This window comes from Hyperolius riggenbachi, chromosome 8 (assembly GCF_040937935.1).
Source record: "Hyperolius riggenbachi isolate aHypRig1 chromosome 8, aHypRig1.pri, whole genome shotgun sequence".
Classification (NCBI taxonomy): domain Eukaryota; kingdom Metazoa; phylum Chordata; class Amphibia; order Anura; family Hyperoliidae; genus Hyperolius; species Hyperolius riggenbachi.
This window is the reverse complement of record NC_090653.1, coordinates 102,201,686-102,218,433: the sequence shown is the minus strand read 5'-3', so window position 1 is coordinate 102,218,433 and position 16,748 is coordinate 102,201,686. Positions and strand designations below refer to the sequence as shown.

General features: G+C 43.7%; 1 protein-coding gene across 1 annotated transcript in view; it reads left to right on the top strand.

Moving 5' to 3' along the window:
• The first annotated feature begins 2,506 nt into the window (after window positions 1–2,506).
• The window catches only part of HS6ST2 (heparan sulfate 6-O-sulfotransferase 2), a 557,112-nt gene continuing 542,870 nt past the window's right edge, over window positions 2,507–16,748 (top strand). The window contains exon 1 of the mRNA XM_068250945.1: window positions 2,507–3,171. Within this exon, the coding sequence (XP_068107046.1) occupies window positions 2,663–3,171 (509 nt within the window). The 5' untranslated portion in view covers window positions 2,507–2,662. The remainder of the gene's footprint in view (window positions 3,172–16,748) is intronic.

Genomic DNA, 16,748 nt, shown 5'->3' with positions numbered 1-16,748 from the left:
ACCGGAGTTCTGCAGGAGGCGGGGAGAGCAGCAGACTGACACTATAGAGATAAACACAGCCAGCTCTGACAAGCTGTTTGTCAGCAGCGTGGCTGTGATTTATGAGGGATTGCAGAGTGCAGGGGGACCTTAGGGGGGTTTGGGATAGCAACAGAGGCTGGGCTGTATAGGCAGATCCAGCCTCTGTATGCAGATAACATTCTTCAAACCCACCTCGGGTTCTCTTTAAGTAATAAAGCAGAATAGGATGGAGATCTGGGATGCTGATCATCCCTATTGGTCCATTCATCCATCACATTTAAGGGACTTCCTCCTTTAGCAACAGTGCTGCTTTGCATAATATTCTCTAGGGCATATCTCTGGACCATGCTTTTTTTTCATACCTTTTTCATTTTTGATCACGAACTTTTATCATCATGCGTTATATTTACATTGCTCAGGTTTATTTCAAGGTCACCCTAAGGGCCTTTTTCCACTAGCCTGCGATTTGCGATTTGCTTCTGATCGCAAATCGCAAGGTACATTAAACTAATGGAAACTGCAGCAGCAATTTCCATTAGTGCGATCCGATTGCGATGCGATTTTGGTCAAATCGCAATCGTTGTCCTGCCGCGTTTTGTATGCGATTGAGCTGGACTATAATGAGAATAGTAGCTCAATCGCAATCGCAATCGCATGGTGGAAATTGAAACGCGATTGCGACCGCGATTGGAATCGCGATCGCAATCGCATTTCATAGTGGAAAAGGGCCCTAATTCCTGATTCTAAGCTCAAATACTGTATACATAAGTGCTTTACTTTGCTTACAAATAAATATGTTTTAAGTACCAGGTCAGGGGGACCCACATTGCCAGCTATTTCCTGCAGGACAGAGTGCCAGAGCTGCTGGCTGTGATCTTTTTGGTTAGCTCTGTTTATGCCCTGCCCCCTGACAGTATGAAGATGCTGAGCCAAGCAGCAGCAGTGTTTAACATCCTCTATTAACTCTTTCAGCTGGGCTGTTTTCAGCCATGTGACAACATCGAGTTAATTTGATAGTTAATTTGATAGTTCCTCTAGCATGGAAAAGACAACAAAGCCCCATACACTTGCTTGATTAAAGAGGAACTGTCACAAAAATCTTAACATTTAAAACACGTACAAATAAGAAGTACAGTACATTTCTTCCAGAGTAAAATGAGCCATACTTTTCTCCTATGTTGCTGTCATTTACAGGAGTAAGGGAGTAGAATTCTGACATTACCGACAGGTTTTGGATTTGTCCATACCTTCATGGGGTATTCTCAGCATGGCCTTTATTCTTTATAAAGACATTCCCTGAAAAAAGATTTATACAAAGATGCTACCCAGTCCCCCTGCTCGCTGCACACTTTTTTGGCAGTTGGACGGAGCAACTGCCATTTACTAAGTGCTTTTAAAAATAAGACCCTGAGAAATCACACTTCCCCCCCCGTGAGAAGATAGGCTGGTCCAATATCTGTCGGTAATGTCAGATTTCTACTACTTAATGTAAGTGACAGCAACATAGGAGAAAAATAATTTATGGCTAATTTTTACTCTGGAAGAAACATACTTCTTATTTGTATATGTTTCCATGTATTTTAAATTTTAAGATTTTTGTGACAGAGGTCCTTAAAAGTTGGCAGTGGCGCCTCACCCAATAATTAGGCATGTATACAGTAGCCCACCATTTGTAGAGACCCTCCAACCAGGGCTGGATTTACCATAAGGCACTGTAGGCATGTGCCTACAGGCACCTGATGATGGAGAAGCGGCTCATTCTCCTCCCCTACTAGCACCTCCCTCCTTCCTTATGCTGAGTCCCGAGCGGAGCGTAAATGAGAGCTTACTCACCCGTCTCTCTGCATTCCACTGATAAGATCTCCCATCAATCGGAGGCACCAATAGCTACTTAATACTGAGGGCTACCTAATGCTAAGGGACACCTGTAACTACCTATGACGGACAAGGGAAGTAAGGGAGAAGTGACAGCTGTGCCAGCCAGCACACTTGCGATGCTGTTCGGCAGGGGTTTGTAGGTTCATGGAGGGCGAAGTCTAGGGTGTTAGGACATCTGTGCCTATAGGCTCATGTAATGTAAATCCGGGCCTGCCTCCAACCCAGGTGTATATATTCAGACGTTATTGCAGTACTTGCACTTCTTCTTCCAATAACACCACTAAATAGAGACAGCAAAAAATGTATGTGTGAGCTAAAGCATGGCTTTTAGTTTCTTTGACAGATGTAACCTTCAGCACTGGATCTCTGACAACACGTGTAGTAGAGAGAAGCCCCTATAGATGAGAGGCTCAGATACCTTCTGTCTTAGTGCAGCACACACTGAGCAGACAGGGGGCTGGTGCTGTAAGGAGGGGCTGGATGCTGAGGCTGGGGAGGGCTCTCTCTATGTACTGGAGGAATAAGAAGAAGGGAGTGTGTGGAGGGAGGTGGGAGGCATAGGGGTGTGCACAGCTCTGTGTGTGTGTGTGTGTATTATTGTGGAGAGGCTGAACGCTTGGACTGCTGGGAAGAAAGGAAAGCTAGGATTCCGTCTGTGCTGCTGTATGAAGCAATGAATCCGACTCGTTCTCCATCTTCCCAGACCCCCATGTAAACCAGGCTTTTGTCGTAATGATCTTGGATCTCCGCTGGCACCACGAACATGGATGACAAGTCCAACAAGCTGCTCCTGGCCCTGGTCATAGTCTTTCTGTTCGCTGTGATCGTCTTGCAGTATGTGTGCCCGGGCACGGAATGCCAGCAGCTCAGGCTGCAAGCCTTCAGCTCCTCGCTGGTGGACCCGTACTGGGCTGAAGATGAGACCCCGGCCAAATTCAGCCCCAAATTCAATTTCACCGTGGACGACCTGCTGAGGAAGGTGGACTTCAACATCAACGGGGATGATCTGATTGTCTTCCTGCACATCCAGAAGACAGGAGGGACCACGTTTGGTCGCCACCTGGTCAGGAACATCCGCTTGGAGCAACCTTGCGAGTGCAAAGCTGGTCAGAAGAAGTGCACCTGCCACAGACCAGGCAAAAAGGAGACCTGGTTGTTCTCCAGGTTCTCTACAGGCTGGAGCTGTGGGCTGCATGCAGACTGGACAGAGTTGACCAACTGTGTCCCTGCAGTGGTGGACAATAAGAAGGAGATCAAGCTGAGACCTCTGAGGTGAGTGACTCTTGTCTTTCATCTCCCTTTTCCAGATGTCAAAGTCGCAAGAAAATATTCTACCTGCTCCTATGCTGGGAGTCTAAAGGTGCCCACTAATAATACAACCTTTCTTTGTCCAACCTTACCATTTCTATGCAATAAGAGGGATTACCTAAAATATCCATTCTAAGTGTATTCAACTCAGTTTGCCCTTCTACTATATAGATTTGGTAATATTGGACCAAAAATGATTGTATCATTAGTGGACATCATCATACTAGCTTCAGCACAAAGGAGGTCTGGACTCCTTTTGTTTAATTAACATGGCTAAGACCATCTGAGTGAGAAATCCATCAGGCATTGCACCGCAATGTTTATTATGAAACTTTGCATCATACCTGTCAGTGGCAGAGAAAATGCTGAGAAAAGAACATTTCTCACTTCGCTTGTTTCAGAGCAGCCAGTTCAACCTGCATCCCTTCCATGTGTGCTGCTGATCATCAAGTTCCAATCATCCTGATGATGAATTGTATAGCAAGAGGGGTGTTAACTCATTTAGCCTGGCTATAGCTGGGTATTTCATTTTTTTTACATTATCTTCTACTCCTGGTATTATGTGTTTTTTACGTTATTGTTATTTTTGTATTGCTTACACAGCTCTTTTGTCTTATTAAGTGGCTGTTTTCGCACACCTGGATGGGGTCACGTTGCTGCTTAAAAACTGCAGTGTGGCATTCAGCAGGTTGTCTGCACTGCTGACCAGAAGAGCTTATGATCTAGCCAGCCCCAGCTAAACGATTGAAAGGATTGGTTTCTCACCAAGGAACACATGTGGTTTTTATGATGGCACACAATGCAGCTGGAATAAAGACAGCCAGTTATTGCTTGAAGCAACCATTCTGATGATTCCATGTTTTTGTTCTCTCAGTGGGCTAGAAAATAAAAGCGGAAATCTGATTGGCTATTCGGTAGCTTTCCTTTGTTTCAATTTTTATTGTAAAGTAGCTCTGTTGTATGATCCTATATTGCTTGCATAGATCATGATACCCTTTTTGCGTGTATCCCAGATGTGCATCTGCTCCGCACCTTCCCTGCAGGGCTACAAAAAAATGTGATTGCAGCAACACTCCGCTGGCAGTTGCAGAATTCAGAGTATAATTAGGAGACCTCATGTATGTTTGTGTGTATGTATATGTTTGCATGGGTAATAATATAACAATATACATCCTGCTCACAGTGTGATTCCTTCCATCTACAGCATCTTCTGTATTTGTGTGTGATGGTGTGTATATATGTATGCCATTTGTACAAATAGACTAGTGTGTGTGTAATATATATATATATATATATATATATATATATATATATATATATATATATATATATATATATATATTCTCATCTGATCCATTTCTTCCTGCAGGAAAGGCCCATATAGGGGTTAAAGTCTAAGTGTTACGGTATTTAATTTATTAGTCAATCAATATCTCTTAATTCCTCATTTATAACAATTCCAGGGTAAAAATTGCAGATTTACATCCTCCAAACGCAGTGCTGCATTGATTTATTATGTATTATAGAGAAACTCGTAATAGACTTTTTTTTTCAACAGAATAATTAAGTAACCTCTGTAGCAGTTTGTGGTTTACTATATGATATTGGGGTGAGCTAATTAACACCACTGGTAATAAATATTTAATCTGCCGACATAAATGTATTGGTCTGTGCGTTGAATATTAAAGTGGGCTGGAACGTGCTTGGCAGACTAAGGCCAAGTTGTGTGCCAGGATTCTGTGCAGACAGAGGTGCAGGTGGAACGCAGTCCTGCTGGCAGACTCGCACTGTGTGCTGGGATTGTGTATCCTTTTACTGTGTCGGAACGTTCGCTGGTCAATAAACTGCTGTTAATAAAGGCTTCAAGCAGGTTAAACATCAATTGACTGTGTAACGTGCATGCGTTCTTCATAGCACACCAAAAATGCTCTATAGATATCATTTACTGTAGTAGAAAACAGCCATCGTGTATTAATTAGACGTATTCTAACGCTCGCTGGCATACTTCGCTTTTCCTGCCAAGAGACCTAACAGCCGCAGTTTTCGAACAACCTCCTCATGTATGAGAACCTGTTAGCGATCCTTGAGATGGAAATCTGTGCTAAATGGTGTTTATTGTTACCATGTTCAAAGCTGAGAAGCCTACGAGGGTCTGAGGCAAAAGGGGAAGGGATGTCGAGGAAAGGAAATAATGCTTTATGCTATATAGAGTATAATGTATTTGTACAGTCATTTAGTCAAGGTGAGCAGCGCTTATGACAGGGCCTCATGATCCCACAACAGTGTGTCCATGGAGTTTTACCCTCAGTCCCACCATGAACAGATACCGGATGCATTTTACCTCAGGGGTTGATGTGTGTTTGAATTAGGTGCAGCCGTTGGATGTTCAGAGCACAACTACTTTGCAGTATGTGACCAATGATCACTATATGGCCATGCATGTGTCTGTGCGCGTTCTCGCCTGAGGAGAGGGGCTGGAGAAGTACGATAGTAATGGATCTAAAAAGTCAGAGGTGCCCATTTGCTATCCACACTCCCCAGTGGGATCAGTTTTGAGGAAGCATGCACAAGTCTATGTAATGAAAATACCAGTTTGGTTGTTAGTCATGTACATACAGTATACACGCAGATGATTTGTCCAGCAGATTTGATCACGTCTATCGAGTCAACCAGTCATCTTCTCACAGCCACCTATCCAATCGATGAAGTTGCACTCAGTTTATCGATCAAGAGCGGCTGTAAATTTTAACCGGGCAGTGGGCCGATGGACAGCTGTAATAGTTTTATACAGCATCCAGCAGTAGGAAAAACTAGCAGGGCAGGGTTGTAATCGATGTTTTGTTTAGATTTCAGCAGAAATGTGATTGGGATCAAATGCTGTAATGTAATAAATCAACTGATCGTGGGTTTTCTTTCTTTTTACTTTTTGGTCATTTTTGGTTACCTTCGAGAAATCACTTTTGAACTACCAAAGCAAACGTTTATCGTAATGCAGCAGCTGTAATGAGTGCATAAAAGCAAGTGCTATGGACCTGTTTACATGATCATTCGTGTTGCAGAGAAGCTATCGCCAAGCTGAATACCTCTCTGATAGAAACCGTCACTTGTTAACTGTCACGTTGATGCTGAATGGGTACTTGACTTATGGAAGTAGCTTGAAGCTTCTGAATCAGACTGTGACAGTCTCCGTTCGTCAAAAATGTAGGTCAACAGTTAGTTATCTTGTAAAGATGGAGTAATGAGGTGGTGTAACCCTTAGCAACTAATCAAAGCTCAAGGTTTGCCTGGCCAGGACATCAAAGATCACTGATTGCAACATTGACATTTCAGTACATTTGTACAGAGTGCTAGATTCAGCAACCATGTCGCGTTTGCTTTATGATGTGGAGATCAGTAAAATATGCATTGTGATTGGTTGCTTTGGATTACAGTCCTCTGCATTTTCATTAAACACCACCTTAGCCAATCAGACTCACTAAAGGCCTACTTGGCTTATTCTGTAGATAATGGGCAAGGTGTACATGTAGTTTGCCTAATCACTAAAACTGGTGAATAGAGATTAGATTATGAGCTCCTCTAGGAGACACACATCTATGGACTCTGTAAAGCACTGAGAAAATGTCAGCACTATATAAATACACAGTGGTCTCAATTCACTAAGACCTCATAGGCAAAATACAGCATTCAGTATTTTAGACTTTTTTGCACATTCACTAAGATTTTCACACATGCGGTGAAAACATGGCTTCGATTCACTGATACTTGTTCTGTGAAAAGGAGAAGTCTAACCAGCTGTGGAGTAGGTCCAGGCTGCAAGCTGTTGTTCTATGGGGATGTTCTCCCACTTCTGGCCAGAGTTGGGATGATTCTTCTGGTACAAGTGGTCTGAATAAAACATGAGCCGTTCCTTTGCAAGTTGCTGCTTGTGCCAACATACATAAGTAAAGGGCATCCCTTTTACACTGTATGCCTCCTCTAGTCGCTCAGATTTTCTGTATCAGGCTTTACATGTGCACGTCTATTGGGTTACAGGGAAACCTCTATGAATGTGCCCTGCTCCTGCATCTTGTGTGTTTATTTTACTGATGTCTTGCCCGGCAGTATATCGGTACCGATGGAGTGAGCAGTTACACAGGGTGACTACTCCTATCGGCTGGTTCCTTTGCCTGTACATTTAACCAAATGGCTGTTTGCTAGTTACTGTCAGCTTCAGGCCGGTCATAAAATACCGAACATCTCACTTGTTTACCGCATGCCCTAGTCTTAGTGAATTGACATTTATTGAGGTATTTACCACAAGTCAGTAATTTTACTTAATTTTACTTTTCCATGCAGTAACAGCCTTAGGCCACGTTCACAGTGGTTGTTGCATTCCCTGTGATATCAGAAACGTAACGTGATGGGTCGTGACAGCAGCACTGCACATAATACTTGCATTGTGTCCAGTACAGCGAAGCCTACAGTCAATGAAAAGTATGCTTTACTTCCACTGTTAGCCAACGTGGAGATGTGAGACATTCTATGGTCGATTGAGAAAAAAGATTTTTGTTGATCAGATGTTGGATTTTACGATGGCATCTGAAGAGAGAAAGTGTCAGAAAATTACCAGTTTAAGGGAACAATCGATAATTATCTTCAGGTTACTTGTGATCCTGCAAATCTTATCGAATGATCGCATCAGAGGAAAATGTTATACCGTTAATGGGCCCCTTTTAGAAACATCTGTCGTACAAACCTATGTGGCAGATTGATTCTCAGTTTTGCAAAGCAAAACTTATCTCACGTGTCTACTCAGCTTAAAGTGGACCTGAACCCTTGCACAGGACAGAAGAAAAAGGTAGAGAAATGCACCCTGTTTGTATTTAGAGAGTTTAGCTTGTCAAATTCCCCCTAATCTGTGACTAATCACAACTGTAATTTGATCTCTAATTTGTGTCAGCTGGCTGCCTCGGCGGAGCAGCTAATTTATAAACACAGGATGTTAACCCTATGTCAACTTCCATGAAAGTTGGAAGTAGACACACTACAGATTTATTGCAGGACGTGTATCAGCTGCAACAAAGAAATATACAACAGGGATAAAGAGGCTCCCAGGTATGGATAACGTTAGGTTAAAACCAATAAAATATAAATAAGTGAGGTGGCTTACCTCAGTAACAACAGTCACATGCGACAAACAAGGTTTATTATGCACAGGCAATGCGTTTAGCAGGTGCTAGCCTGCTTCCTCAGGCCAATACAAGTGCCAGGACAGCTATAACCAATAGCATTGAGTGCCTCAATACTACTAGCTACAGCAGTCCTGGCATTTGTATTGTATTTCTTTAAACCCCTGTTCACAGTGATCAGTTACATTGCAGAATAATTCTGCATGTCAACTCACTGCTAATACAATTCTACGGGGCTGTTCACAGTAATGGATCATGTTATTCTAACTCGCTGCATGCAGGCTTCGGATTAACCACTCTGCGACCGCCTAACGCAGATTGGCTCGTTGTTCCTCCACAATGTCATCTTGTTAGGAGTGAGATTAGAGGCTTCCGCTCACATGAGCGTGAGCTCCCATCTGTAAACAAAGTGAGTCGCAGCGATCAGCCTGCCAGTCTGCGATCGGCGCTGGCAGGCTGTTCTTTAGATTTATATAAAAAAATAATTTCTGAACAAAGCATTGCCTTGTCACTTAACTGTCCCTCGGAGGGGCTCACAATCTAATCTCTATCATAGGTATATGCCTATGTATGTATAGTGTAGTGTATGTATCATAGTCTAGGGCCAAATTAAAGGGGAAGGGGGTATATATTTTTTTTTTAATTGCTATTTTTTATAATTTATAAAAAGAAAAAACAACTAAAAACCGCAGCAGCAATCAAATAGCACCAAAAGAAAGCTCTTTGCTATTTGTGAGAAAAAAAGGGGGTAACATTCATTTGGGTGCTAAGATGTATGACTGAGCTATAAACCTTTGAAGTTGTAAAGTGCTGAATTGTAAAAAATGGCCAGTTCACTAGGGGGTATACACCTCTGGTCCTCAAGTGGTTATTGTCTAAGTAAAGTCTCCATTGCAGTTCTCAGTCACTACAACGCGTGCGTTATTCAACTGATCACTGTGAACTGATCACTTAAAGAAAACCTGAACTGAAAATTAAAAGTCAAAATAAACATGCACAAGTCATACTTACCTCCCGTGTACTCTACTTATCAATCTCTTTCTCCTCTCCTGCATCCTGTTTGTCCACTGTGATCAATGAAATTCTCTGTCCTCCATTTTGAAAATGGCCATTACTCCATAACAGCTTTCTGGTCAGCACACAGTTAAACTGTAACATCGCCCACTTAAACCATAGGGAAACATGGACACATCAGTTCTACTCTCAGCTATAACTGACAGCAACTGATATCAGTTCTGACAAAATGTTGTCAGAACTGGAAAGGATCATTGTCAGAAGAAAATGGTGAGCTCTTGAGAGGAACTGATGGCAAAGTAACTATGAAATGTTAATTTGAAGTTACCTCATGTGTTTATTTTAAATAATTTTACTCAGTACAGGTTCCCTTTAAGGTTATTATGCTGTTGCTAATCTTTTAGAGCAGAGAGGAAGTTCTGAGTTCAGGTCCGCTTTAAGTTAGCAAGCACACCAGAAATCGCATAGCAAGCGCACAGGAAGAAAAATGATTTGCGTTTTGCCATGGGAACAAGGCCCAGAACTGACACATAGCATTTGAACATACTGTATATTACCTATGTAGTTCTTTATCTCATGAGTTTATGGTGCTGATGCTGATTGCATAGTATTGCATAGTGATGACATACAATAGAATCCCTTTATAGAGAACTCCAAGGGACCAGGAAAAGTAGTTTACTACTATATCAGAAATGGTCATACATTGTATTTTTATGCAGACACGTTTTGGTGAGACCTGAAGACTGAGTTTACTATAATGACATTCTACTGTAGTAGATTTCTGAAGAAGGGATAGGTAACGATATACTTTATAGGTGTCCAGGGCTGGAGCTACCATAGGACAAAATAGGCAGTTGCCCCAGGGCCCCAGAGCCTGTAGGGACCCCCAAGTTGTCCCTCCCCCATCTGAACTGTTGCTCCCCAGTGACACTGCAGAGTCTGTTAAATTGGGAGGTGATTGGGGGAGGGTCAGCAGCCAGCTCAGGGGCCCAGGAGGGAAATTTGGCTGCAACAAAGGGCCTCTGATGACGCTTTTTGGTCAGGGTGGTGTCTGTTGGGGGGCCCCCAGGCTAATCTTGCCCTAGGGCCCCATTGTTACTTGAACCGGCCCTGTAGGTGTCCACACAGAAACCGTTATAGAACAGGAAGTGCTGGCACATGGATGCCGGTTCACACCTGTATCATCATAGTAACGTATTGCAACCAAGTTATACCTTTTTTTTTTAGCGTGTGTTCCCTGCTTTTGCATTCTGTGAGCAAATCTAGAATTTAATGAAGCACGTACAATAGGCTTGAGTGTGCTATCAAACATCAATCCAATTGTATTTGCTTCAGTTAACTGCTCACATTGGATTCACATCTTCCCTGGCTATAAATATACATTAGATGTAGATTGGATGTATGTGTTACATAAGTGTGTATAATGTCAGTAAGCATAAGAAGCCAAGCCTTGCAGTCATGGATGTGAAACAAATCAGCGATCAGATGAGTCTGTCTGCTGTTAGAGATGTAACACTGTACATTTTACATAGATAGATGTCTATGTTGTAGAGAGGTACAGAAAAAAATACTAAGATGTGCAGAAATACTTGCAAAATAAAAACCACGCAAAATGAAACAATAATCAAAGTCGGGTAGTAGACAAAGACAAGACAAATAACATTTATTTCACACTTTTCTTTTGGCGGACTAAAAGCGTCAGAGCTACAGTTACTAGGTCTAGGTTACTAGGCTCTATAGGTGTTAGGGAGTCTTGCCCAAGGTTTCCTACTAAATAGATGCCGGCATATTGAACAGGAAGATTGGATTGGAAGATTGGAAGTCTAATTAAAAAAATCAGTTTGGTTACTGCCATTTTGAATAATAAGCCTGTGTCCTGGGTTAGATTTTGGCCACAGTCCCCATCCAGTGGGGCTGCAGCTTCACTTTTTTTTGGGGGGAGTTGATGTTTGTATGTCAATCTTTAGATATTTTGTGCCTAACTCAGGTGATACATTTAAGGCTATTTTGTTTGGCAATGATCTGAACCAAATGTAAATATCACAAACAGAACTCAGGCTTTTGAGCAGAGCAGATTGTCCAAATGATGGTGCTATTATTGAAGAAAAGTTACCTACAGATGCACTTGGCTAGTTTGCTGGCATGCTTTAATCCTTACTTGCTAGCAAGCTGCTCCTGTGTGGACAGATCACAGACAAATCATTCCAGCCCCCAGCCTGTGTCTCCCGACTCTTCAAGCAAGCGGAGGGAGGAGAGGCAGGATGGAGAGAAACACTGTGTGTGTGTAATTCCTTATCTTAGTAGCTAATCATTGCTGGAGACTAGAGCTTGTCTTTTACAGACAGGAAGTATTGAATCAGGATTATTATCCTGTTTTTAACAGAACCTATCCTTTTTTCCTGTATGCTGCTGGAGCCTGGAAACCGCTAACTGTATGTTACAGAGCAGGGGGGGGGGGGGGGGGGCACATGGATTCCCCTGGAGGGGGCAGTGCCCCGCCCCATGTCATTATCTGTATGGAGTTTTTAGTGTTACAATTTCTTGCTGGTAAGTGAGTTGTCATTTAGCCAGCTAACTGGCCATGCAAAGTTCTAGCAATGTGAATTTAGTGGTACTCTGCAGCCAAGTACTGTAAGGCCTCTTTTACACTATACGGTGAAAACTGATGTGTTTTAACTTTCCATAGCAGTGCATTGTGAAAAAGCTTTCAGTTTAAATGTGTATAGTGGGAACTGAACCATAGCAAAACATGGACATTACTTTGAAAATCAGTTTATTATTTAATCACTGATTAAAGAAAATCTGTAACGAAAAAAAACAGCCCCTGGGAGATACTTTCCTTGGGAGGGGAAGTTTCTAGATCCTCTATCCTATACACATGCAAAAGTTTGTTCTGCACACAATGCTCCCCAACCCTGTCCTCAAGGCCCACCAAAAGGACATGTTTTTGTGTAAATCCACAGAGGTAGTTAATTATAGGCGGTCTTGTGGTAGTCCATATCGGAAGTGCCTAGAATCTTGGTCAGTTACAGTATATGATGTTGTTGGTTGGTAGCCAGTGAGGCGTGCCATATGACTGTTATGCAATTGACATTGTGCAATGTATGCACTGTATTGGGACTATGAAGGGTTAATTGTATGTTGGGTGTAGTAATTAGAAAGTTGGGTGGGGCTTCCCACTTATGTATTTATACCTGTGCATGTACTTTCAGTCGCTGTTTTACACCTGATGAAGGACTACGGTCCATAACATGTAGTGTACTTGTTCCAGAATACACAGCAATTGATTTTTTAGCCAGTGGTGTGCAGTCTCGTTACTCGAGTGGACGTTTCCAGGGCCGTTTGAGCAATCTGGCCGAGACTTGGCACCGGCTTATTGTCAGGTTTCATATACATGAGATGCTGTTCTCCGGGCTTTACACAGACAGTGTGGACCTTGTGGGCACACTCTGCTGCAGGGTCATATCTTTCTCGTTTTTTACATGGGCACCGTATCCCCACCACAACTCAAAAAATTAATGCAAAGACGCCATAAACAAAGTACAGGTATCAGACTTTAGTTTATACTCAGAATGACGAAGTAGAAGGGCCCTTTTCCACTGAAAACAAGGTGTGATTTTCTTTATATAAAAAAAGTGTGTTTTTTCCCACTATTTTGATGCGTGTTGAATAATACAGGCCAATCGCAAACGCACAAAAGAATGCAGCATGAACTCCTGCAAAAGAACGAAGAGCACCAGTGGAAAAGGGGCCCCGATATTAACATGCTAATCGCGGTGCACTTGCGATCTGCAATACGTGCGTGTTCTGATAAGGGAATCACACAGCAGCTGGTGGAAAAGGGCTCTAAAACTACCTCAGCTTTTACCCAACTCGGCTCAGCCAGCCACATTGGATTTCTTTTTCCAATCTGTGTTGCAGAACTGGCTCAAGTAACACCTTTTGCTCCTTTCTCAGAACACTAAAGATGCACTATACCCCATCAAATGTGCATTTTCATGGCTGAACTAGCCTGAAGGCAGACAGATCATGCCTGCACGTCCCACAACTAACCCTTGGTCGTGTGTGTGACTATGCTTAAGGCAAGCTCTGTATATTCATCATAGATGTTCACATACTAGACACACAGCCACAAACACAAACATGTGCAGTACCAATATAACCTCAGCACTTTAAACCAGAGAAGAAATAGTCATCCTACTTGTAAACACACCCAAATCTCCTCACATAGCTGGAACACAGGGGCGTATCTACAGGGGAGCAGCCCCTCCTACTACAGGGGGGGGGGCAAGAGCTGTCAGGGGACCCAACCATTATTTCACTCCCCCTGATAAAGGGGTCCATCCTTCAGATCAGGTGTTTTTGTGGCGACACTGTGTGAAGATTATGATGGCCACACTTATTTTACGACCCTTTCAAGAAGGCTGTGAGGGGTAGGTAAGGGAACGGGTGTGAACACTGGGGGGCACCATCAAGGTTTTGCTGGGGGGGGGGGCATGATTTGTAGTTATGCCCCTGCTGGAACATGTAGTAATATCTCATTCAGTCCACATTATCCAAAACTTTTAATTCTCATATGTAGTGTCTTTTAGGCTAGGAACCCACTAGAAATCGTTGCAGAACTTTAAAATCGCTGCAGCGCTGTGTGCAGTAATTCCTAGGGTGTTTCCTCCACCAGTGCCTGCCACCCACCTCCCCCACCATGATTGCCTATCAGGTCAGACTGTAGAATGCTACATGACTGATTGTTCCTTTTGGATGTAACCTTGTTCCTGGCCAATAAACATAGCAAGCAGCGGACGGAGGGGGCACTTGTTTTTCTTATCATCACATACGTTAGTGATTATGTTACCCGACAATTGGAAGCGCTGTACACTAACCTGTACAGCACTTCCGATCTGTGACTTTTTTTTTTTTTTTAATTCTTTATCTGTGACTTTTTTTTTCTTTAAATAATCCCAATTATACTTACTGGGTATCGGACATCCAGCTTCCATCCATAGCCCCACCCCCTAAAGGAAGAGGTGCTTCTCTATGACCAATCAGAGAAGCGCCTGTGATCCCTTCCTTTATGGGGCGGGGCTATGGACGGAAGAAGGAAATACAGATGCCCGGTAAGTATAATAACGTTTATTTAAAGGCTAATAGCTCAGCCCCCCAAAGCGCTACAAAATCAGTTTGATAAGCAATTTATGCAGCACTTATAGACTTTGCATTGAGCGCTCAACATGCTTCATGTCCTGCGATTACAAATACCCCTAATCACAATTGCACTAATGGGTCCCCCCCCACTCACTTTCATTGTTAAAACGCTGTCAAAAACCCCCTGGTAGGTTCCTACTCTCATTCTGATTCTGATTTTATACAGACATGTCATTCATGCGTGCTCCATTATAAGGTCAGTTATAATTGTTAAACAATAGGCTGCGATGATCGGGTAATTGGTGCGGTGACGCATGCATATTACCACTGTGAATGCAATGGACTCTGTTGTGGGAATGTGAGCTGTGCGCAGCCGGACACTGCGTATGTTAGATCCACATTACAACAGATTGATGACAAGGGACCGTGTGTTGTGACTGCGCGATGTGATGTGCCAAGTGTCTGTTTCCATTAGAGTAAATTTGCTGCATTTCCCCACATGCGTATTTGGAAACACAGCTTATTAAAATAGGCTGCCGTCCAGTTCACATGCGGGGAAAACATTTGGACAGCATATAACATTTTTCTGCATCATGCATCGGATTCCCTATAGCCGTACATGGCACTTGTCTTGCGTCACAGCTGGGGAAAGGACCCTAAGGCCCCGTTCAGCTGTGTTTTGCGATGTGGTATAACAACCACTTTGTAATGCGGCTTACGGCACTGCAATGCACCACCTATGCGACGTTCACAGTGCGGCGGATGCATTGCAGCATAATGGGTTGCGGTAGAACGGGTAGCGGTGCATTACCGGTAAACGCACACATTTACAGTAAAAGTAACGCATACTTTTCATTGACTATATGCTTTGCTGTACCTGGCGCTACACAAGCAGGATGTGTAGAGCCACTGTCACAATCAGTTTCGTTGCTTTGTGTTCCCGCTGTCACAGGGAACCTGACCTAAGGGCTGGAACCCACTAGGGCGTTATTGGCAGCGTTTTGGGACCGCCAATAAAAGTGACGGGTGGGGAACCCAGAACCCACCCTTAAGTCTGCAAAAAAAAATGACTTTTACTCACCTGGGGCTCCCCTCAGCCCCCTGCAGCTGAACGGTGCCCTCGCCGTGTCCCTCCGATGCAGCTGGTCTCGCCGGCGGCCACTTCCGGTTTGGCCGTCACCGGCCGACAGGCTGGGAACGCGGCTGATTATCCGCGTTCCCGGCCGCAATAGCATTATAGAGGGCGCTATTGCGGCCGGGAACGCGGGTAATCAGCCGCGTTCCCAGCCTATCGGCCGTTGACGGCCAAACCGGAAGTGGCCGCCAGCGAGTCCTGGTGCATCGTAGGGACACGGCGAGGGCACCGTTCAGCTGCAGGGGGCTGAGGGGAGCCCCAGGTGAGTAAAAGTCATTTTTCTTAGCAGACTTAAGTATCCCTTTAAGGGTAATTGCAATTGCAGGACATGCAGCATTTTAAGCGCGTTTGCACTCATTGCTAAGTAGCTTTGGGGGGGCTGAGCGATTACAATTTAAATAAACTTTATTATACTCACCAGGTGTCTGGATTTCCTGCTTCTGTCTGTAGCCCCACCCCTTAAAGGAAGAGGTCACAGGCGCTTCTGTTTGGTCCTAGAGAAGCATCCCTTTTGGGGGCAGGGCTACGGATGGAAGTCGAATATCTGACACTAGTAAGTAAAATAACGTTTATTTAGAAAAAAATACCTGTATATCGCTTATCAGAAGTGATGTAAGTGCCGGGAAATGCAATCACAATTGCACTAGGAACCACTGCACACAGCCCTGCGGCGATTTAAAATTGTTGCAGTGATAACTAATGGGAAGGGCTGCTCAAATCCGAATCTGGGAGATACCCAGATAGTTGCTATCCGGATATCTCCCAGTAAACCTGTGGGGGTGGGAGGGGGGTTCAATTTTACCTGTCTGACGTCTTTTTCGTCCATCACTGGCGCCTCCCAAGATGCGGTCCATGCAGTAGTCACGTGACTACAAACACTTCCTCCTTCCAGGTTGAAGGAGGAAGTGTTTGTAGTCACGTGATGCGCGTGGACCGCAACGTGGGAGGCGCCAGGAACGGACCAAGAAGACGTCAGACAGGTAAGATTGACAACCCCGCCCACCCCGCACAGGTTTACTGGGAGATATCCGGATAGCAACTATCCGGGTATCTCCCGGATCCGGATTTGAGCAGCCCTACTA